The 22388-nt window shown below is 41.4% G+C and overlaps 2 protein-coding genes across 3 annotated transcripts in view; both read right to left on the bottom strand.

Annotated features, from left to right (window-relative positions):
* gnai2a (guanine nucleotide binding protein (G protein), alpha inhibiting activity polypeptide 2a) overlaps positions 1 to 4638 on the bottom strand; it is a 58714-nt gene extending 54076 nt beyond the window's left edge. The window contains exon 1 of the mRNA XM_066670358.1: positions 3796 to 4638. Within this exon, the coding sequence (XP_066526455.1) occupies positions 3796 to 3913 (118 nt within the window). The 5' untranslated portion in view covers positions 3914 to 4638. The remainder of the gene's footprint in view (positions 1 to 3795) is intronic.
* Positions 4639 to 5744: 1106 nt separating this feature from the next.
* slc38a3a (solute carrier family 38 member 3a) overlaps positions 5745 to 22388 on the bottom strand; it is a 53727-nt gene continuing 37083 nt past the window's right edge. For both annotated transcript variants that reach the window (XM_066670797.1, XM_066670798.1), the window contains 9 exons: positions 21176 to 21258; positions 20877 to 20935; positions 19934 to 20086; positions 18192 to 18271; positions 16099 to 16199; positions 15267 to 15391; positions 14937 to 15081; positions 12697 to 12800; positions 5745 to 12281 (listed from right to left, as the gene is read on the bottom strand). In XM_066670797.1, the coding sequence (XP_066526894.1) occupies positions 12177 to 12281; positions 12697 to 12800; positions 14937 to 15081; positions 15267 to 15391; positions 16099 to 16199; positions 18192 to 18271; positions 19934 to 20086; positions 20877 to 20935; positions 21176 to 21258 (955 nt within the window). In that variant the 3' untranslated portion in view covers positions 5745 to 12176. The remainder of the gene's footprint in view (positions 12282 to 12696; positions 12801 to 14936; positions 15082 to 15266; positions 15392 to 16098; positions 16200 to 18191; positions 18272 to 19933; positions 20087 to 20876; positions 20936 to 21175; positions 21259 to 22388) is intronic.

Raw genomic sequence — 22388 nt, 5'->3', positions numbered from 1 at the left:
AAAATTACTGACTCAAATAAACATTTAACAATCAGTTAAGTGGCAGATGCTTCACTTCAAAGGCACAGTGTATAGTACAACCTTCCTGTTTTCTGAAGTTTCTGAATCTCTTCTCCCTAGAAGGAGCTTTCTAAAAGGTGCTGACTCAACACACATCTATAATCAAAGTCAATAGGCAGATCCTTTATCTTAAAGAAATGCCCTGTCATCATCTGCTGCAGCTACAGCACTCAACCAACCCCGTCTTTGGTTTTTGTTTTTAATACAGTCCTGGAAATGAAATGGGGAATATGTCTGTAAGAGCTCATCCAGTTCAGGGTAGTGGAGGATCCATAACCTGCTTGGAATCACTGGGTGCAAGGTGGGAATACACCCTAGAGGGGGCTCTAGTCCTTTACAGGGCGACACATACTCACATATTCACACCTAGGGACATATTTGAGTCGCCAATCCACCTATCAACGACTGTGAAAGGAAACCAGAGCACCTGGAGGAAACCCACACGAACACGGGAAGAACACACCAAACAGTCACCCAGTATTAAATCAAATCAACTTATAAATCTATAACTAATACAGAAAATGTTACAGTTTTTATAGGGTGTAGGTAATCTTTGAGTCAGAGGGGTTTTGGTTATGTCCGGAGTACAGGAATAGCAATAGATATAGATTTAACAGACAGTGGTGAGGCTGAAATACATTGGAGTCTCTCTCTCAGAGCTGAGCCATGAAGTCCATGGCTGATCAATGATGCTGTACAATGACAGCATTGAAACTCCCTGCTATTAACTCATGATGTGTGTAATTTTGGACAACAGATTCAGCTCTGAAATCTGTCTGAAACTCTCATTATGTCAGCAGTGACTCTCATGACTCAAATAAGGAGAAAGTGTGGGCGTTACTGATATAGCACACAACTGTCATTTGCAATGCAACTAAATCTATGTCAGAGCAGGATGTAATAGTTTTAGCTCTAAGTGACACTCGGAGGCACTATATTCTATAAAGGGGAAAATAGTAATAGAACCAGGGTTGTACACTAGTGAATAAATCTTAAAAAAAATTTTAGTTTCCAAATTATGTATTAATTAAAAGAATGCGAGGTTCACTGTTGATTTCAAGATGATTTATGAGGTCCATTTACACTGATGAATCAGGTCTAAAAAGTCTTAGGTTATGCTTTTACATTTTGCTAATTTCTGCTGCTGGTCTATTCCAGTGTTTTTTTGCAATTGTCACACCTCTAAACTGTGTTTTATGGACCAGAAATGTTGAATACCCCATTATTTACACTATTCTCTCTGGTTAATTTAATATTTTTTTGGTTTATGCACCTTTCTTTTAGACCAACGAGTCTAAACCTGACTTTTGGAGTGTATTCTACATGAAAAAAAAAAATTATAAATGTCTACACAGTTAAGGCCACCCCTAAGATCCACAAGTCAGCAAAGCCACTAATGATCCGACTCGTCTGGCCGTGCGTCACGCTACATCCTCCTGAGACAGTGACTCAAATTCGGCAGCTGATGAGTGCTTATCTGCCCTGCTATTACCGAAGACACTCATTAAGATCGCCACTCATACCAAACGACGCCGATTAGCTGAAAGAGTTGGGGAAGAGGAGGGTGTGGAAGACTTTCTGAAGACCTCACGGACTTACTCTGTGAAAAGAGATCACACAGGCCTCTCTGGTTTTTAGCAAACAAACCTGAAATCTGAGCTGCTGCTGTTTGGGGAACAAACAGAGTTATGCAAGATGATGAACAGCTTCTGTTTGACATCTGAAGTCGGTAAAAGGAGGGAGACATTTAAACTGCACTCATTTTGGAATTTGGAGGATTTTCTGCCATCTGCAGATCTCTACAAATACTATGGAGAAGAAAACCTTATTCCAGGTAATTCTGGGCCATTTCTACTTCTCCGTTGTCTTCTAATGGTTGGTTCTTCAACGGTATGAAAACATAAAAGTGTCAAAACACTAAGACTAAGCACTGTGTGGATCCAAAGACCTTTTAGACTGAAGATTCAGAGGTACAGGGTTGAGACTGAACAGAGTTTGATAAATCTATGCAGTAATCAGATTAAAAACAACTTAAATTGGATCTCTCCTGTGACTAACTAAGGAACCTTTGCTGTATTTTCCCTGGAGGCCTCCTGTCATAGTATTTTCCCTCAGAGTTCAATTACAGTGATGGCTTAATTCACTGAAGACTAAATAAAAATCGCAAAGGAACTCACACTCAGCAGAGTGCTTAATGCCAGCACTCAATCTCTCTCTCTCTCACACACACACTTACATTCAGCAAAAGAACCAAAGCCTTACGACAGACTGCTCCTGCCAGATTTTATTTTCCACATTTTCTTCAAGCTCAGGCACACAGCCAAGCCTGCGCACTAGGCCATAGGCCTGCTGCAACATTCATTCCCCTCAAAAACACACAAAAAAACTCAAATTCTGTCAAAACAGGAGCAAAGTTCGCCCCAGCAGCGTGAACCCACCACTGCACTGCTCGGGGGGCGAGGAGGACGGGTGCAAGTAAACCCTGTCAAGATATTCCCCAAGATGACACAAGGGGGAATGTGGTGCAATCGCCTGACCCAATGGAAAAATCCGTTTCTGTCATGCTATTCACTTACTTAAAAAGGGATGACATGAGACATGAGTGTGAGCAACCATGAGCGTGTCTGTGTGTGAGAGAGAGAGGGGGTGGGGATGAACCTTGACTAGAAAAGTCCTCTATTACACAATAACACAGGAAACGGGGTTAATATCATCAGGTTATCTATGTTAATATCACAAAAACTTCTTATTCATCACTGAATTATCCCATATTTACCAAAGTCTCCCCTATACATCTTAGTCTATATTTCTAAAGTCTTCATGAACGTCCCCTGAACGTAGACATGCTCGTGAAACAGCACAGAACTGTACATCTGAGCCAAGTGCGGAGATAAATAAGGGCTCAAAACCTGTTTAACCTGGGCTAAGTTAAGTCTCGCTTACTCACAAGGGCTAAAAACGATAAGATAAGCCTGAGTAACCCAGGCAATGTGCAGATGCTACTGCTAAAACTTCTTCGCTTACTATACTTTATAATGGTTTTATCTGTAATTTTGTGTTCTTGCATTTCTTCTCCACTTTAACACTCAGATATTTAATGCATGGTGTGATGTCCAGAGTCCTTGCTGCATGTCCATTTCCCTCTGGATGTTGGTAACTCTGCAGTTACCAATACAGTACATGCCCAAAAATTTAGTTAGCCCTTTTATATTTATACACTTCATCTGTTTTTAAATGTAAACATAGTTCAAATAATCAGTACAGAAATGTACTAAACAGAATAGGAGTATCTGGAGCAGCTGCACATGAGCCTGACGTTACCATGGTGAATGGCAAGCGTGGGCTGGGTGCCCTTCGACTTAGTGCTGTTAAACTATAGTGTGATGAAAACAGAGATACAACCAGCATCTTTGTGTTGATCTTGGCCCCATAACTAGCAGTTATACACACAATAGTAGTAAAGCCATATTATGTGGATAAATGTCAAGCAATCCTCACAGCAATATTCAAAATCTAATGCAAACCCATCTAGAAGAGAGGCAGATACTGAAGGAAGGGAAGGACAATCTCCCAATTTACAGCTACCTGTCATTAAATGCAAATTGGCGTCAAACTGTTCTGGAGCTTGTGTAAAAGTCTGAAGAGAATAACCAGTGTTCAAAACTCGGCATACGACACAACCTGCAAAGCAAAGCATGTAGGCTGTTAACTGGGTGAGTGTTTAGTGGAGTTTACCCAGGAGCAGTAGTTTCACTTCTTTCGCCGCTTTCTCTCCGTCTTCTCGGAGAGTTTTGTCGATCCCTCTGGACCTTTCGGCCGCCGCTTTGTCCTCCTGACTGACGGTGCAGCCCATTAGTGCTCGCTTCAGGGCGACGGAGGGGTGGAAAAATGCTTTACAAAGAAAAAACGAGGATTTTACCCTCTTTGACTGTACTGTTCTGGTTTATTTTGGGCCTCTGGCCTCTTGAATGAGCTCACTTCCCCTTTCGGACTTTTTATGTAAGAATGTTGAGTCAAATTACTTTAATAAACTCATATAACTTTACTCTGAGCTGGGGTTGAGTGAATGGACGTTACACTCCGATCAACCGAAGAGAACAGCTAAAGTTTTAATTGAGAGAAAAAAAGTACAAAAATGGCAATATATATCTTTCAAGTGTGGATTTAAGGATCCAAAACCGAATAAACCGAAGAGAGTAGGTGGTTTAACATCACTCAGAAAGAGATTTTAGTCATAAATCTTCAGAAATCCAGCAGAAATCGACGACAGCGACTCAGTCAAAACTTCTGGAAAAAATGGACCGTTGGATTTTAAACCGTCTGCAGCTCGCGCCCCAGAAAATCCACCGCTGCCACTGAAAACGAAAAGACCCAAACGTGCTCAAACACAGCAAACGCGCAGAAAAACGCCGCCGTGATTCGGTATCTCAGTCCCGTTTCCTCCTCCACGCCTCTCTGATCATCAGTCTTGTCCGAAAGCCTCCCGTTACTCCGCTGTTACAGAGCCACGGCGCCGCGCTCAGGTTTTTTCCCTTCTCCGTTTGCTTTAAGCCGCCACGCCCGAATAGCTGAGAAGTTCCTCACAGCCACAGAGCAGTACGCGCTCATAAACCCCGCCCACCGCCTCCGAGCTGCAGGAGGATCATGGGAAATGTAGTACAATGTGGGGTTTAAATGTAGTTTCAACCGAAATGTGTATTTTCTTTGGACAGGATCGTTGTTTTATTACAGAGCTGTAAATGTACACTACAGGGATGAGTTGGGGTTAGAAATATCTCTCACCATACTGCTATGAATTGAAAAGGACCATGTCATAGTTTAAATTGTTATCTTTTTAAATAGTACACCACAAACAATGAAGAAACTGTCTCCTGTGAGTCTTTCTAACACTATCTGAATTAATTTATTCAGTGACTGGTCAGTGCCAAACATAATTTTCTTATAATTGCATAGCTGTAGCCCATTCAACACACACAACACCGGGGAACACTTGAGGGTATGGTGTCTTGCTCAAGGGCAGCTCCATTATGGATGTCAAGGGAGGAGACAGTGCTGTTCCTTCACTCCCTCAAGCCCTATATTTTCCTGTCAGTTGAGGGGATTTTAAACCAGCGCAAAGCAAAACTTACCTTTAAGCCAAGGTTTCTCTCAGATGTAGAGCATGAATAGCATGTAAGCACTTAATCACATTCTCCACTCTAATCTAGAATTATTACTGCATTAGTATTAGACCTATAAAAAGTAAATAAATGTAATGTCCATGGGATTTGTAAGTGTATTCAGTCAGAACCATTCATGTATTCATTATCAGTAACCGTTTTTCCTGTTCAGGGTCACAGTGGGTTCGTAGCGCAAGGCAGGAACACACCCTAGAGGGGGCGCCAGACCTTCACAGGGCAACACACACAGGGAGAACACACCAAACTCCTAAAAGAAAGGCCCTGGAGCTGTGTGACTGCGACACTACCTGCTGCGCCACCGTGCCGCCCCCAGTCACAACCAGTTCAGAAGAAAAGACATGGGCTTTTCTCTACTGCCCTCATGTGTCCGAATATTGGAAGAGTAGTTACTTTTCTCATCCAAATATTGAAGGAAATGTCAGGCACAGGCTGATAACACATGACTTCAGTAAATATCTTCTCCAGAAGTCCACACTTAAGAAAGAAGAAAAAAAACAGGCAAATATATTTTTTTTATTTTATTGCAACATTGTTTACAGTACAATAACCGCCAGCCATGTACTCAGTATATGGAGAATAATGAAAAATAATAGACATTTAACTGGCATTTTGTCCAAAAACTTTTAAAAATTATTCCACTGTTTTAATCATCAGACTAAACCACTATTTACAATATACAAACTAGATGTGTATGTGAGATATAAAGGGTTTACACTTATGTACATCCTGTATAAACACCAATGCTGCGTCAGTCATGAGCTCACACATGCTTCCACACTTCATTTAGTAACGAGGGGACAACACGCACGTTTATTCCACAACAAATCTGCTGTTCACTGTGTGGGTCTAGACGCTCGGTACAGGTTTCATTACATCAATATATGTTTCCCAAAACACTCTCATTAATGATGAGTGAATTAAGAGCACAGTCTGTGTCGTTTGTGTAGGCTGAACTGTTCTTAAAGGGGAACTCCACACATTTTTCATAACTGTTTGTGAAATGTGAAATGCTCCATCCTGGAGAAACTCACCCAGTCAGACCTGTTCACTGTGATGGTAAATGGAACCAGACGTCACAGAATATTACATGGAATGGTTATAAACACACTGCTGATGCCTGAGACTGTTTTAAAGGACATTAAAATGTTTTGAGTTTAAAAACTAATGTAAAATCCATTAGAAAATCCAAAATAGTCCCCCATTATTCTCCATCATCATCATCATCATCTTTTCATTTCATTTCATTTAAAGGTAGAAGACACTGCAGGAGTCGGGACAGGGAATACAATGCTGGATGTAAGTTGTAGACATGAAGACGCCTGGTTCCATTCACCACCACTGGAAGAAATCTAAGTCCACAGCTTTCTCTACAGTGCTTTGCACGAAAACACTGTATATCACCCTGTTTACATCTAAACCACTGGGTTAAGGGGGATCAGTGTAACTCCCCTCTAAAATGCTTGTATAATAGCAAAGCAACTCTGGTAAAAATGCAGTAACACGAACTTCCTACATGTAGAATTCCTACAGAAGGCTCATAAGATCCATACAATGTGCTTTACATTAGAAATTAGACTGTGATATGGATCAGTAAAAAAAGGAATTGTGATTAAAATCTGTTTATAGTTAGGAAAAATACCATCCTCATAAAATCCTCCCGTCCTGTTAGGTGAAAAATATACACGAGATTAACAGCGATCCTCTAAATATGCAAAGAAACCCAAACAGAATCGACGCTCTGACTCTGGAACATTCTGCCATTGGCCCAATCTCATCAGACTCAGAGCAACACAACAGGCTTCAGCCCAAACAGCTGCAGAGAGTGTGAAAAATACTGGCTGTGCTCTGACCACTGGCACATAACACACACACACACACACACACACACACACATACACACATTCACATTTGGTTTTCATTCATTGTGGAGACATTACATAGACTCCTATTCATTTTGTGGAGGCTTACTCTTACTTTATCCCTAACTAGTACTAGCTTAAACCTAAGATTTCACCTTAAAACTAACCCTAACATTACACTAAACTTAAATGTCTTCAAAATATTGATATAATGTTATATTCTAAGGACTGGCGTCCCCTCCAGGGTGTATTCCCGCCTTGCGCCCGATGATTCCAGGTAGGCTCTGGACCCCCCGCGACCCTAAAATTGGATAAGCGGTTACAGATAATGGATGGATGTTATATTCTAAACAATGTGAGTGCGTAAGAGGCTTTGGTCCCCACAACATGATATATACCTGAAACACACACACACACACACACACACACACACACACACACACACACACAAAAATTGTGCAGTGAAATTATGGTAACTCTTCTACCAGGGCTGGGAGATAGTGTGCCTCAGATGTAGCACACACTGCTTAATAAAATCACTCCATTAATGCAGACAGTGTATGAGAACCCTAAAGTCTCAATCAGAAATAACTGCACCATTTTTAATTCCGCAACCGAACAGTGTTTTGCTCCAGATCATTGAACAGTGGTGAACAGGACCCTGGTGTTTCAGCAGTTTCTAACTGGGACTTAAACACATTCCAGTGCATTACATTAAAAGTTAGTGCCTCTGAGCCTCTGACAGCAGCAGCAAGGGCTTATTATCCACTGAGCACACATGTGCACAAACACACACACACACACACACACACAAACACACACACACACACGCACACACAGATGAAACTAGTGAAAAAGTACCACAAGTCAACTACACACACATTTCTTATTAAAGATACTGCATGTTACTCACAGTACGTCCACTGAGTTCTACTGCACTTTCCACATCATGGAGAACAACAACACACACACACACACACACACACACACACACACACACCTTTCAACTGTTTTTATGACAGGGTTACAGAGCTGTGCAAAAGTCAGAGACGACCCTTCAGTCACTTCATTTCCAATCAAAACAGCGTATCACCAAATAAATCCTCACCATTAAAGCTTTCATCTTTGAGAGTGAGGGGAGAGAGAGGAACAACTCAACCCTATGGTTGGGAACTGGGAACATAGAAGCTGCTGGTGTTTCTCAGAGCACTGACCACAGCGCAGACCTCAACTTCACTGAACGACTGATTTGCCGCTTGAAAAGCAGAAAACACATCAAAATCCTGGAACTGAACCCTGCAAGTGCAGAAATGCAGAGAAGGAAAGCTGTTTTGACTGGAAATGAAATAAATGAATGATAAACTGACTGCTGAGCAGTGTTGCACGTGGTGTAGAAAAAGGTAGCGGTTACTGAGGTTAAACATTCATTTACAATGTTCTACATCAATAGAAATGCATTATTTCCTCAAGAGTTTTGCATATGTGCACATACACACACACACACAATACACAAAACACACTCATTTGACATTGTACAATTAGTATTACAAAGGCCATATAATTCTCATCTATAAAATATATTATTTCATAAGTTTATCATAGATTACACTTGGTCTCTAGAGTAGTAAGTGATTTAATGGCTCTAAAATTGTGCTTTTACAGCAGAAAGTGCTAGAGCTACTGGTTTGTCGTCGTCAGATGCTCGTGCTCATTCGAAAAACTGGCCTTAATTATCATGTCACAAATTAGAATATTCACTCCTTAGTGATTTTCTGTTGGTGGCATGTTTACTGAATGTTTAATCCTGAATATTAGCTTGATTTAGAGACCGTTTCAGTGGGCGGGGTTAAATCTGTCATATGCTAGGTCAGATTTTCAAAGAACCAATCAGACTTGGCATTATGTTTATGGTGTGCCTCAATGAAGTTTTTCAGTTTTTCTGATGTTTTGTTGCGTCTTCTTTGACGAGGACAGATTTTGCACGATGCTAGCAGGACTGGGTCCACGAGCAGGGCTCGGTTCTGAAATGTTCTGATGAAGCGCTGAAGTACTTTTTTCTGGCTTTAGTCACTAATAAAGCTGAAAAAATGTTCACACATTGAAGCCACTGTCAGCCATTCTGTGATGACACGCACAGGCAGCTCTGTTTTTGAAGCATTCATATTATTAAACTTCATCACTTTATAAAAATTTATTGAAAATAACACTGATAAATATTTAAACCATACATGTTTTTTTAAGCTAAGAATTATTTTTACTTCTTTAAAAAACAAGTGGATAGTGGCTTTAATAAATCAGCATCAGAAGATTGGACTGTGTTTATAAATGCAAATCTATTTAACAGAAGCTAAGGTATTACCTCTTAATAACTCATAAAAACAATGATTTAAATATTTAGGACTTTACAAATGTAGCCCATGTTCTTAAGCATATCTAGGTTTGTTTACATGATTAATGTATTAAATAAGTTATATTAATAAGTTTATTAATGTGTGAGTGTGTGTCACTCTGTGAAGGATTGGCGCCCCCTCCAGGGTGTTTTCCTGCCTTGCGCACAGTGATTCTAGGTACGCTCTGTGACCCTGAACTGGATAAGCAGTTACTGACAATGAATGATCAAATATGTTTATTAGTTGGTTAAGCTGAACCGGAGCCGATTTGGTGGCCAAGACATTTTTTCGAGCGGCACGACCGTGTGACGAGGGCATAAATACACACTACAGTCTCTATACATCTGACTAAACAGATCTCTAGACTCCTCTCACAAAGTTTCTAATGGACATTTATTCGTTTTATGAGGCCTGTCCCGCTATTGCAATATTTACACGGTTCACTGCTGTTTCTCCGGCGAAGGAGATGACCCTGTTTGTTTATGTCTTTGTATTTTTTGGTTTTCTTTGTCTAGTTTCAGCCAAATTCCAGAAACCCCCGACAGAGTCCAGTCGAAGGGTCAGTCTGTTTACGAAGAGCTTGGCAGTGTTGAGCCCAGAGCAGAGGTTTATACTGTGCTTCTCAGTCTGTGCTTGCCATTTCAGCTCTAACGCAGACGGTTTATTTCTCTGCCATTTATCATCTAAACCCATTTCTGCAACAGGGCTTCAGATATTGAGAATAAAGTCATAATACTTTGAGAATTTATTCTTAAAATGAATAATATTCTCAATTTTACTGGAGGAAAAGATCATGGTATTATCCTAATTATAATATTATATACTTGCGTTTAGCTTCGATAAATTTAAGGCTATATTTACCAAATTTATTCACAAAATTCTCCCTAATTTTTCACTTTTCTTATAATATCATTATTCTCTGAAATATTACAATTAAATTCTCAAAACATTAAAACCTTATTTTCAAAATCTGGTATTTTATAGTATTTTTCATCCCTAAAATGCAGCGGTGCTCTCGTGGAACTGATATGCTCTCGGAGAAATGGCAAACAGATCACTGTCACATGATGCCATTCATATTTCTATTAATTAATATATATCTATATATTTATATATGTGTGTGTGTGTATAGAGACAATCAACAATATATAAATCCGCACATATATAAAAACGACTCACTCGGGTTTCTGAAGTCACTGTTATATACAGTTTGCATAAGTGTTGCATGGGGACTGTGCTATAGACGCTATCCGCTACGAGAGAGAGAGCGAGTGTAAGAGAGAGAGAGCAAGAGGTGTCAAAGGTCACCAGGCAGCATCATAGTGACTTCACTCGTCTCCCGGTCACCATGGAAATTATTGCCAGGTCAGAGGTCAATGACAGGATGGACAGTAATTCATCAGAGTAGACTGGCGTACCACAGGCACCGACATTTACACGCCAACCGCCAGCCGGCCAATCAGAGCCACTGGCCCTCTTAGGCTCCGCCCACACACTGTAGCTAGGTCGGACAAGCTTTACAGGTCAGCCAACAGACCTACTGACCCCAATGGCAAACTGTAGCACACAGCTGAGCCAACTAGTTACATTTACTTAAGTACTTTAAGTACTTGAAGTATTTTAAAATCATAACTCCTTCAACTATACTCAAGTTTAACTGTGAACAGAGCAATCACCTAGTTACATTTCACTTAGTGCTGACACAGACCAGACATGGGAGGTGGGACCCTCCAAGGTTGGTCTTGCCCTTAAAGGAACACTACCTAATATTTTTACCTCAAAATTACAGCTTCAAAATCAGGAGCCAAAAAACAAAAACAAATCCTGCCTAGTGTTCCTTTAAGCCCCCAGGAATGCCTGGTAAAATTAAAAACCTGAACACACAAGCTCAAGAGACGATGGTCTTTCAGAATCGTGTAATTGGATTCCAGAAAGTGTCAGACATTCCCTCGCTTAAGGACAAGGCCACCCTGTTCCTCCAAGATTACATTTCCCTCAACAGAGGTTCCCACCTATCAAATTTCCAAGACCTAGGAGTTTCTCAGGGTCCAGGGGACTGAGTCTGGCACTAAGGTGTGACACATGAATTTCCATCTGAGATCAATAAAAGAAAAAATCTATCTATTCATCTATCTATAATTCTGTTTCTAATTATGTTGAACATTTTTGCTAATGTGCTGTAATGCTTGTCCAACCTAGCAACAGTTACTATGAAAGGAGCAACTCCAACCACTCCACTTAAAAAATGACCCTGCTTTGATGCTCGGTGTCTAAGAAGCAGGATTTTGAAATGTGGGAAGATGGACCACGACGGGGAGGGTTGGCTGTTTGGGGTCGGTTTAGTGAGAATGTATAATCTCTTACAGCAGCCCTGTTCATTAATAACTCCTCTGGGTCACAGTGGCTCATTCCACACGACTCAGTGAGGTTTCTACATCCAGCAGAGAACTGGGTTTAGGCAGCTTTTAGGAACAGTTTCTTCTGGACAGAGTCCCATAATGGATGAACAATATGTCTTTTTTCTTTCATAATGACTTGAACTCGCAGGCTTTATGACCCTGACGATGCTCTGAGGGATTATACACACTCTCCACTCTCCGACCCCGGACTACACAGGACAATAAAATACACATAGCAACAATAACTCCCATTTAACAAAAAGAAAACAAAGAAAAATTGGTTGTGGCCTAGTGTCCACTGCTCGCATTGCTGTTCCCTGATGTCCAATCAATGATGATGAAGCTCAGACTCATTATCATAAACAAAACACCCAGCCCTGCAAAACAGGCAGCCTGAGAGAGACAGAGAGAGAGAGAAATGTTATGCACCAAATAAAGTATAATTAAATTTTGTGTGACCATTTTAGTTTTACCAACTGAAGCATCAGCAATTTCTTGAATTCACTTGAAAAGACAGAAATGATATATGCAAATAGCCTATGCTCTGATTTGCTCCTCGGTATCATGTCTCATTCAAAAAGAAATCCAGGTACAAATTCAGTGTGAATGACCAGAGAACGAACATGCTACTTTATACAAATCTGTTTAAATTGGAGACCAATTCAGCCTTTTCAGAACTCACAACCTTGTTTCCTTCTAAAACATCTACAAGCTTAATCAAAACGTGTCTTTAAAAGAATGACTGAACTTCATCTTTGGGCTGTGGAACTGTGAAAGAGGGGAAGTGAGGAGAGGGGATGGCTCTCACCAGGATTTTTGGAGCCGAGCGCATGGGCTCGTCTTCTTTGGGAATGATGCGGATGTAGAAAACAGCCGGAAAGATGAAGATGAGACATGGAGCCGACGTGGCACCTGGAGGAAACACACACACACACACACATCAACTGAGCTGAAGATTACAGAGATCTTACTCCTTCAGTGTTAGGTTCATTGTACTAATAATGTTCAGAGGTAATAAACTGCAACATATCAAATGGTAAATGGTAAAAACAGACAGAAGAAAACATAGAAAAGAACATGTTTCAGACTGTAGAGCTGTTGTAAACACTAAATAAACATTAATGCTAAATAGAAATAGGGGAAGGGTGGTTACCACGGTCTGTCCATAACTATTAGAGTGTTCAGTCTATTTATTTTCACTATAGAAGACCCCAAACAAATGTTAATTATTTTATGATTATGAAATAACAGACTGTGTGTATCATTGGTAATCTACAGTAACACAGTGTTACAAAAAGGCTGTTTTTTAGATTTTATCCACAGTATGAGCTCTCAATTTCCCACCTTTTCTGAAGAAACACAATTTGATACATTATTGATTCCACTTTCTACTTTGAAAGCAGCTTTGGCAACAATCTACAGACCGATGTTTTTTGTACAAAACTCTTCATTAAATGAAATCAAGTCCTTGTGGGAGGAGGAGCTTAAGGAGGAAATAAGTGACAATCTATGGGACAGAAGCCTTAAAAGTGTGCATACTTCTATTTGTGCACACCATAGCCTTTCGAAAATGTAAATTAATTCATAGAGCTTACTGGACCAGAGCATGATTGTCCAAAATCTATAAAGATATGAAACCGAATTGTCTTTGAAGCAAACAAACTTCTGCAAATCATGTGCACATGTTAGAGCTGCCCAGGTTTATAATACGCTCTCAGTAGTAAGTGACACCTTGACTAGACCAGACCCATTCATTTCATTGTTTGGTGTCCCCCCATCCAACTTACAACTAGCCAAAATGGTTGAGGATTTTATTGCCTTTACTACACTGTTGGCTAGAAGATTAATTTTGCTCGAATGGAAATGTTCTATACCTCCTTCCCATTCTGTCTGGAGTGAAACAGTTTTAAATTGTGTTAAGTTAAAAAAAAAAAAACAACCATACATTTAAAGGTTCTACAAAAACAGTTTGGACAATGTGGACCCCTTTCTTGTCTTATGTAAAACAACATGTATGACTATATGGCATCTACTTTACCAAAGAAGACCCTCTATTTGACTTCGTTGACCCAGGAACCTAAAGTATTTTAATAGATGTAATATGTGTGTGTTGTGGATTTTTATTTTTATTTTCTCACATTCTAGTTGTTTATTTAGTATTTTCTAGTTTGTTTTTGTTTTGTTTGTGTGGGTGTGATTGGTATATGTTTCATATTCTTATCACGTAACTTACGAGTGCAATTTTTTTATAAATGCCATGTATTTTGAAAATTGAATAATAAAAAAAAGCCGTTGTAGTGTTTTAGTTCGAACTATTTAGAAGTTACAGTAAAAACCAACAACAGATTTGTTTCAACCATAGTTCAACATGTTCCTACACTCCTTCACTGACTTCCACTGTCTTCTCCGGTTTGATCAGTTCCTACTTTCTCAAGTATATGTTTTTGGGAGATTAATGTAGTTAATATAAAACTACAGCCGATTCTCAGAGACAAGTCAGGTTTGTATTGACTTCCTGACTGAAAAGGCCCTGAAATTCCCTAAGGCTGTGTCCAGGGGAAATAAGGGGGAAAGATTTATTCTGAATGGGATCAAGCCCTCAGGGTCTGCCCCTGACAGAGACCCAGTGAACTCACAAAGGGGCAGAGAACAAAGTAAAATTAGGCCAAAGGTCAGACCAGAAAAAAAATCATATACAAATCAAATACAAAAAAATAAAAGGATATCCAGCTGTTTAACGGTGAGGGCATTAAACCTGCTCCGCTGGGGGGGCTTTTTCTCTGAGTTAATAAAGAGTGGGATCATTAAGGGCATTTTTACACCTTACAACTGTGAAAAACACCTTAAAAATAGCAATAAATGCTGTTAACACAGTGGTCTGTATTGTATCGTATGATTAGCATCATTTAAAAAGTAAATACAGCATTAAAGTATAATGTAGGTCACAGAAAATGAGCTTGTACACATCTCAACACTCATAACTCCACTGTAATGTAATTCTTTTTTCATTAAGCTAAACTCAATAAACAGAAAAACACCATGTCTGACCTATGACCCCGAAGATGCCGAGGATGTTGGGGGCGAAGATGACTAGCAGGTTGATGGTGGTGAGGAGGATGATGGCAATGGCGATGTGTCTCGGCCACCAGAAGGTTTTATTGGGGAAGAACAGCTGCTGGATGGCTCTCCTCACCTTCACAGAACCAACAAGAACATGTCACAACTTCAGTGTGTGTGTGTGTGCGCATGTGTGTGTATACGTTTTCAGAACAAAAAAGTGTGTGTGTGGATGTGTGAGTGTATGTGTGAGACAGAGAGAGAGAGAGAGAGAGAGAGAGAGAGAGAGAGAAGAGAGAAAGAGAGATGCTGCTGACTCACAGGGAAAAGGACGATGGGGACAGTGAGTGTGACAGCAGTCAGGACGGCCAAACGCACACAGAGGATCAGTGTGTCGTACGGGTCAATCTTACTGTAGGTATGTAACAACTCAGCCTCCACTTTATCTGCACACACACACACAAACAAACAGAATTACTTAAAAATTCTAAAATAATACAAGAATATCATTATATTAAAACAAAATAAAGATAACGCACACACTGAGTGTCATAAACATTCCTGACCACTAGATGGCGCCTGAGGACAGCTGGTTCACAGCAGTGTAACGGCGCTTGTACAGTTTGGGGGAAGAGTGTGTGTGTGTGTGTGTGTGTGTGTGTGAGAGAGGACTCTCTCAGTTACGCTATTAAATAAGAGATAACTTCATGATTATTTTACAAACCTTAATCAGTCTGATTTACTGGCTGCACCATTGAACCCACATCAAAACTAAGTTGAATCCAGTGTTGGTATTTATGTATAAATCTGTGCATGAATTCTTTAAAGATACATTACATTAAAAATAACAAAGCCCAATTAAAGTGTACAGTTTAAAAATAAGGGGAAAAAATTGTACTAAAAATGAAAAGAGAGAATGTAAAGCCTGAAGCCTGAAGCGACTGCAGTTTCCTCATGCATCGTCAGGAGGCACATGCACCCTTTACCTTCAGAGTCACTTCCAGTTGGGTTCCCACCATTTAATAAAAGTAGGGTGGGGGGGGGGGGTAGAGAGAGAGAGAGAGAGAGAGAGAGAGAGAGAGGGAGAGAGAGAGAGGCAATGAGAGTGGAGTAAAAGAGGAGTGGAATGATGGAGTGATGAGGCCAGCCTCACCGTAGAAGGTCAGATATCCGAACAGCGCGGCCAGGAAGTACATGACATACATAACAGCGATGGAGATGTTGGACACATGCTGCATCTTTTTCTTGTTGGGGCTGAAAATCAGAGAAAACTGGGATGTAATTCTGTCTCTGTCTCTCGCGCTCTCTCTTTCTCTCCCTTTCTCTCTCACACACACACAAATACATAAACACTCCTCTCTCTCTCTCTCACTCACTCTCTCTCTCTCTCACTCTCTCACTCCTCTCTCTCTCTCTCTCTCTCTCACTCCTCTCTCTCACTCTCACTCACTCTCTCTCTCACTCTCACTCACTCACTCACTCTCTCTCTCTCTCTCTCTCTCTCTCACACTCACAATCTCTCTCTCTCTCTCACAATCTCTCTCACTCCTCTTTCACTCACTCTCTCTCTCTCTCTCACTCACTCTCACTCACAATCTCTCTCTCTCTCTCACTCCTCTCTCTCTCACTCCTCTCTCTCTCACTCTCACTCACTCTCTCTCTCTCTCTCTCTCTCTCTCTCACACTCACAATCTCTCTCTCTCTCTCACAATCTCTCTCACTCCTCTTTCACTCACTCTCTCTCTCTCTCTCACTCACTCTCACTCACAATCTCTCTCTCTCACTTACAATCTCTCTCTCACTCCTCTCTCTCTCTCTCTCTCTCTCTCTCTCTCTCTCTCTCTGGCATCAGAGAAGTTGGAGCAGAATCCAGGAGAGGAATAAATCTACTGGAGTGTGTATGTAATTTTATATTCTATAATATTTAATCATCCAATGTAATTACACATATCATGTTAGATAATATAATATAATATAATATAATATAATATTATATTATAATGATACCCTGTCTGGGGAGACACAACATTTCCGGGTGGGCTCCAGACCCACCGCTACCCTGAACAAAGTGAAGTGGTTACAGAAGAATGAATGAGCATAATAAAACATAACAGAATAATAAAATATAGTCCATTTTAGATAATGATGAATATAAAATTACATAGACTCCTGTAGTTTTAGTTACATAGAGCTTTCTATGTAGTTCTTCTTGTCTTCCTCCTCAACTTTAAACTCATCAAAAATGATCTGAGGACTGGGCTGGAGGCTGCTTTTACTCAGTGGCCTGAGATGAGTCACATGACATGCACACTGCAGTCAGCATTAAGCTCATATCACTGTACAGCTTTAAAGGAGACATATTACACCCTTCTCCACAGCGGAACACAGCTCTGGTTCTTAATGAAATGTTAGTGACCTGCTTTGGTCAAAACCCCACAAGCTCCACAGCAGTGTTCTCCCCCTGTGTAAACAGCCCTGGTCAGAACGCCCACTTTCAGCGCCTGTCCCTTTAAATGATAATGAGCCACTCGCTGTTCACCCCTGACCCGAGCAGAAGCTCTGGTTTTAGCTGTTTTCTCTCAGTCCAGCTCTGTGATTGGACAGACTCAGGCGAGGGGGTGGGGCCATTCCTAAGTCACAGCACTTGACATCAAAAGTGTAGCAGAATCAAGCGGCTCGTTTTATCCCCGGTTTTCAAACTAAGGCAGCACACAGAAAACTGACTTGGTGGTCTTGTTTTACAGTATATGGGCTGCAGATTCATACATTAGTGTGGACACACTCTGAACAAAGGATCTTTTATTCATAATATGTCCCCTTTAAGCTGTTATCACTGTGTATGAGGGCAATGGAGAGGACGAGGCAGGCATATCACAGAAGCATTCACATCATCATTCATAATCATTCAAAACCATTCATTGACAGCAGCGTCCACATAAGGGACAGGACCACCGCTGTCACCCTCTGCCCCGGAACCATTCAGTTTGATGTCAGAAATGATTCAATGCATCACAAATCCCCAAATTAAACTAGATATGTGAGCCCTGCGGTAGTTTTACGATCACAAAAGTCACTCCAATTCATCCCAAAGGTATGGGACGGAGCTCCATTACTCCAGGGAACACAGTTTCTCTGGTGCAGGCCTCTACACCCCTCTCGCCAGCATTGGGCATGTTGTCTATGGGCTCAAGTGCATTTTTACACACACAGTCCTGACTGATCTCAGACCAGTGATCAGACACTTACTTGCGCAGCTCTGTGTAGATTGGCAGAACCTCTGGGTGACACACGAATGCAAAGGCTAGAATGGGAATAGTGTAGGCAGTCTGGAAACACACACACACACATAAGCACACACACACACACACACATTTGTGAAAACTCAATACAAAATTTGTTGTCATAGTCATAACTGTTACAACACTCTCCGAAAAAACGGTCATAGCCTCAGAGGTACATATTCTGAACCTTTAATTAGGGAACATAATTGTACCTTGTTCTATATCAATAGTAGATTTAAAAATTGTGTTGATTTCAAACGATCCCTTTCGTCTCCAGGATTTATAGTATGTTATATTTTAAAGTGAAGATGTGTTAAGGTTAGGGTTAAGTTTGGTTTGGGAGGTCAGTCTCCACAAATTGAATGGAAATCTATGTAATTTCCCCGTAAACCAGAGATAATACTGTGTGTGTTTGTCTGTGTGTATTTGTAGGGAACATATTTACACACTCACGTTTTGGGGCCATCTATTGTTTTAAGAGGACCAGGGCTATTTGTTAGGTTTAGGTTTAGAGTGGGATTAGACTAGGACAAATTTACCTCACGGGGACAAGATTTTGTTTTTTGTTCCCATAAGATAAAACAGGAAGTCCCCATAATGTGTGTGGGAGTTTGGTCCCAACAACGTAATGATTATCTACACCACACACACACCACAAACAGCCCATCGCCATGGATACAGAGGCTTCCACCACAACCTCCTTAACTACCATCCCACCACTTCATAGTCTATTAAAGATGGGAGCACTTCACAGAGGGATAATTGTTTAGGCGACTAATTGTTGGCTCAGATCTGGAGGCCTTCCAGGGCTCGGCTGATTAGGAATTCCAGTCCAGTCGGCCTGGAGAACACACTGAACCGAGCTCAGGCTCTACACACACTCACATTCCTATTGGGATGCTAATACTGATATGTGAAAATGTTAGGGACACAGGTTTTTTTTCCCATGTAGACACACACAAACACCCGTAACACACTGGGGGAGGAGAGTGTGTGAAGGACGGGAACTACCAGGGAGCGCAGAAACCATGGGCGTGATGCAAACACAGGTCACATAATAGTGTAAATAAAACAGTTGGAATAATCCATCTCAGAGAGCGCACTCGGTGAACTCAGACGAGGAGAAAGAGAGAGTGAGAAAGAATGAGAAAGAGAGCCAGTAAATGCCACTTCGCTCCCATCTCCCCCGCGGCTCATTCAGTCATCGATCAGCGCTGAACATTAAACAACTGAGTTCCCAAACCTTCCATTCTGGAAATTGGGGACCGCTATTCAAGGTGATATGCAAATTATAGCCCAGCAGCTAGTGCCTTCCACCTTTAATGCCTTCTCGCCTTGTTAGCCATGTCACAGTGTTCCCATCTGCTTATTTTAACAGTCCCAGGGCCACATTTTTACAAAAGTGATATCCCACCTGGAGTTTAAAGGGGACATCTATGATAGTGTTTTTGAATACAGTCATGAACGTCATTTTTAAGGTGGAACATTCAAGTTGTCTTGTTATAACTGGTGCTATAGGGTTATGTATGACACTCCTGATATGAATGTAGCAGACTGGTGTTCAATGCCCCACTCAGGCAGGCAGCCACATTCACCTACCGTTTTTGCTCTGGATGGTGCCTAGTGCTGAATGACATACATATAAATGCAGTGTGTTTTCCAGTGGAATGGTGCACCCTGGTGGTCAGGGGAGGAGCAGCAGCTCACCTGGAGTTTGAGGTTGAACATTCGGGGTGTACAGGAGGGGTCATCAGGGGTCATAATGACCCCACTGTGGCTGGAACTGTTGTTCAGTTCCAGAGTGTGGTTCTGGCCAAATTCCACAAATGGACACGGCAGCTGGAACTTCTTATAAATCACCTGCGGTGAAGAGAGGAGCCTTCATTCATTCATCCACCACTCATCTCTCAATCTATCCAAAATTTCTAAATCCATTTATATATTACTATTCACTTAAGCAGAAACATAAAAATAATTCATTGACACAGACCAAGAATTTGTCTGGTCCAGATAGTGGTACTATTAACATTACATGAAGGGACGGGAATAGGGAGAGAAGAGAAGAGAGAGAGAGAGAGAGAGAGAGAGAGAGAGAGAGAGAGAGAGAGAGAGAGAGAGATGAAAATATTAATTGTGTCGCAGTCACACAGCTTCAGGGACCGGGAGGTTGTGGGTTCAAGTCCTGCTCCAGGTGACTGTCTGTGAGGAGTGTGGCGTGTTCTCCCTGTGTCTGATTGGGTTTCCTCCGGGTGACTGTCTGTGAGGATTGTGGTGTCTTCTCCCTGTGTCCGTGTAGGTTTCCTCAAAAATACACGTTGGTGGATTGGCGACTCAAAAGTGTCCGTAGGTGTGTTTGTGTGTGTGTAATGCCCTGTGAAGGACTGGTGCCCCCAGGGTGTGTTCCTGCCTCAAACCCAGTGATTCCAGGTAGGCTCCAGTACCACCATGACCCTGAACTGGATAAGCGCTTACCGACAATGAATGAATAAATGAATAAAAAGATTACAAAGTGCTGATTGGAAGCTGAGCAAATCAGGGATGAATATAAATCTCCCTCAGTCAGCAAAGAGTGTGTGTGTGTGTGTGTTTCAGTGATGACTTCTGCTTTGTGGGAACACTCAGAACTGATTGGTGCATGAGTAGGACGTACCGAGATAAGGAAGAATACCATGCAACTCAGAGAAAAACCGCTGGTGTAGCCCAGATAACCTGGAACACAAATATACGCACACACACACACACACACACACACACACACAAACACACTGTTTATTTACCAGTTCACAGCAAATCTTGGCTCCCTTTAAAAAAAGTTTTGCGTTTACAGGTTACAGAGTGAGTGAGAGAGAGTGAGAGAGTGAGTGAGAGAGAGAGAGAGAGAGAGAGAGAGAGAGAGAGAGAGAGAGAGTGTTTAATTTGTGGAGGAATTGTGGGAGGATCAGGACTTACCCAGCTGCTTCATCAGGGCCAGAGGAAGAATAATACAGACGGACACAATCAACACCAGGTAATTACCGTCCAGATACCACTCACTAGGAAAGAGAGAGAGAGAGAGAGAAAGAGAAATAATGAGACATTCATACAAGACAGTGCTCCTGTTTCTTTGAATGAGGAAAAGCCATTAACTCAGAAACTGAAAGCCACATCAACTTTTCAGCTCATGAACTGTCTCCTCCTCCTCCTCCTCCTCCTCTCTGAGGTCTCCTATGCCTACCACTACAACAGGGACATGCAGCTAATTCCTGTGTCTTCCTTCCCTTTTGAGCTTAGAAATGTTGGCAGTCCCTGACGTCTAAGGCTGCGTTCACATTATCAGGCTGAAGTGACGACAGAGAGACTCCTAATTACAGCTCGGTGGAGTGTCAGTGATGTTGAAGCTGTAATTTGAAGGTAAAAATGTTGTGTAGTGTTCCTTTAATGAACCTCTTAATGTGAACGTAGCCTCAGTGTGAATATGAGGGTGTGGAACACGTGGGTGCTGCTCTTGGTCCAGTCACAAATCCAGTCATTAAAGGGTCAAGGGAGATGCATATAAGACACAAAGAAAACCCAGGGGTAACAACTGACTGAATAACTGGTGGACGGGGGGACTTTAAAAAGTCTCTTTTTCATCTATCAGACGTGTTTTATGGAGGTTATCCGGAACTCTTCTGGCCTTTCCTCGATTAAGAGGATCTTCTCCTCGCTCGTGGCCAGGGAGAAGGATGAGAGAGTGAGGAGAGCTATCATTCTCTCTCTCTCTCTCTCTCTCTCTCTCTCTCTCTCTCTCTCTCGCTCTAAATCCCTTAAGCTGGTTATTCTTCCCCTTATTAAGACCAGGCTCTCCCAAACAGTGAGCCAAAACAGAACAAGGGAAAAAAAATCCTTCCTGTCCTGCCACATCACGACCTGGACCAGAAAACGTGCGATCCAGAAAAGAAAGAGAGGAAAAAAAGGATAGAGAAAATCCTGCCGCATCACGAACTGGAGCAGGGAGTGTGTGATGCAGTAAATAAAGAATAAGGAGGAAAAGAAAAGAATAAGAGCTGGATCCTGTGTGGTTTGGAAAAAAAAGTTTGGAGGGAAAAAGAGAGAGTTCTGCCACAGAGTGACGTGGTAAACTAAAAACATGATGCAAAAAAAAAGACAAAAAACAGTGAGAGAAAATCCTGTCGTATAACGA

The sequence above is a fragment of the Hoplias malabaricus genome, chromosome 5 (genome assembly GCF_029633855.1).
Source record: "Hoplias malabaricus isolate fHopMal1 chromosome 5, fHopMal1.hap1, whole genome shotgun sequence".
Classification (NCBI taxonomy): Eukaryota; Metazoa; Chordata; class Actinopteri; order Characiformes; family Erythrinidae; genus Hoplias; species Hoplias malabaricus.
This window is presented reverse-complemented; position numbering and strand designations above follow the sequence as displayed.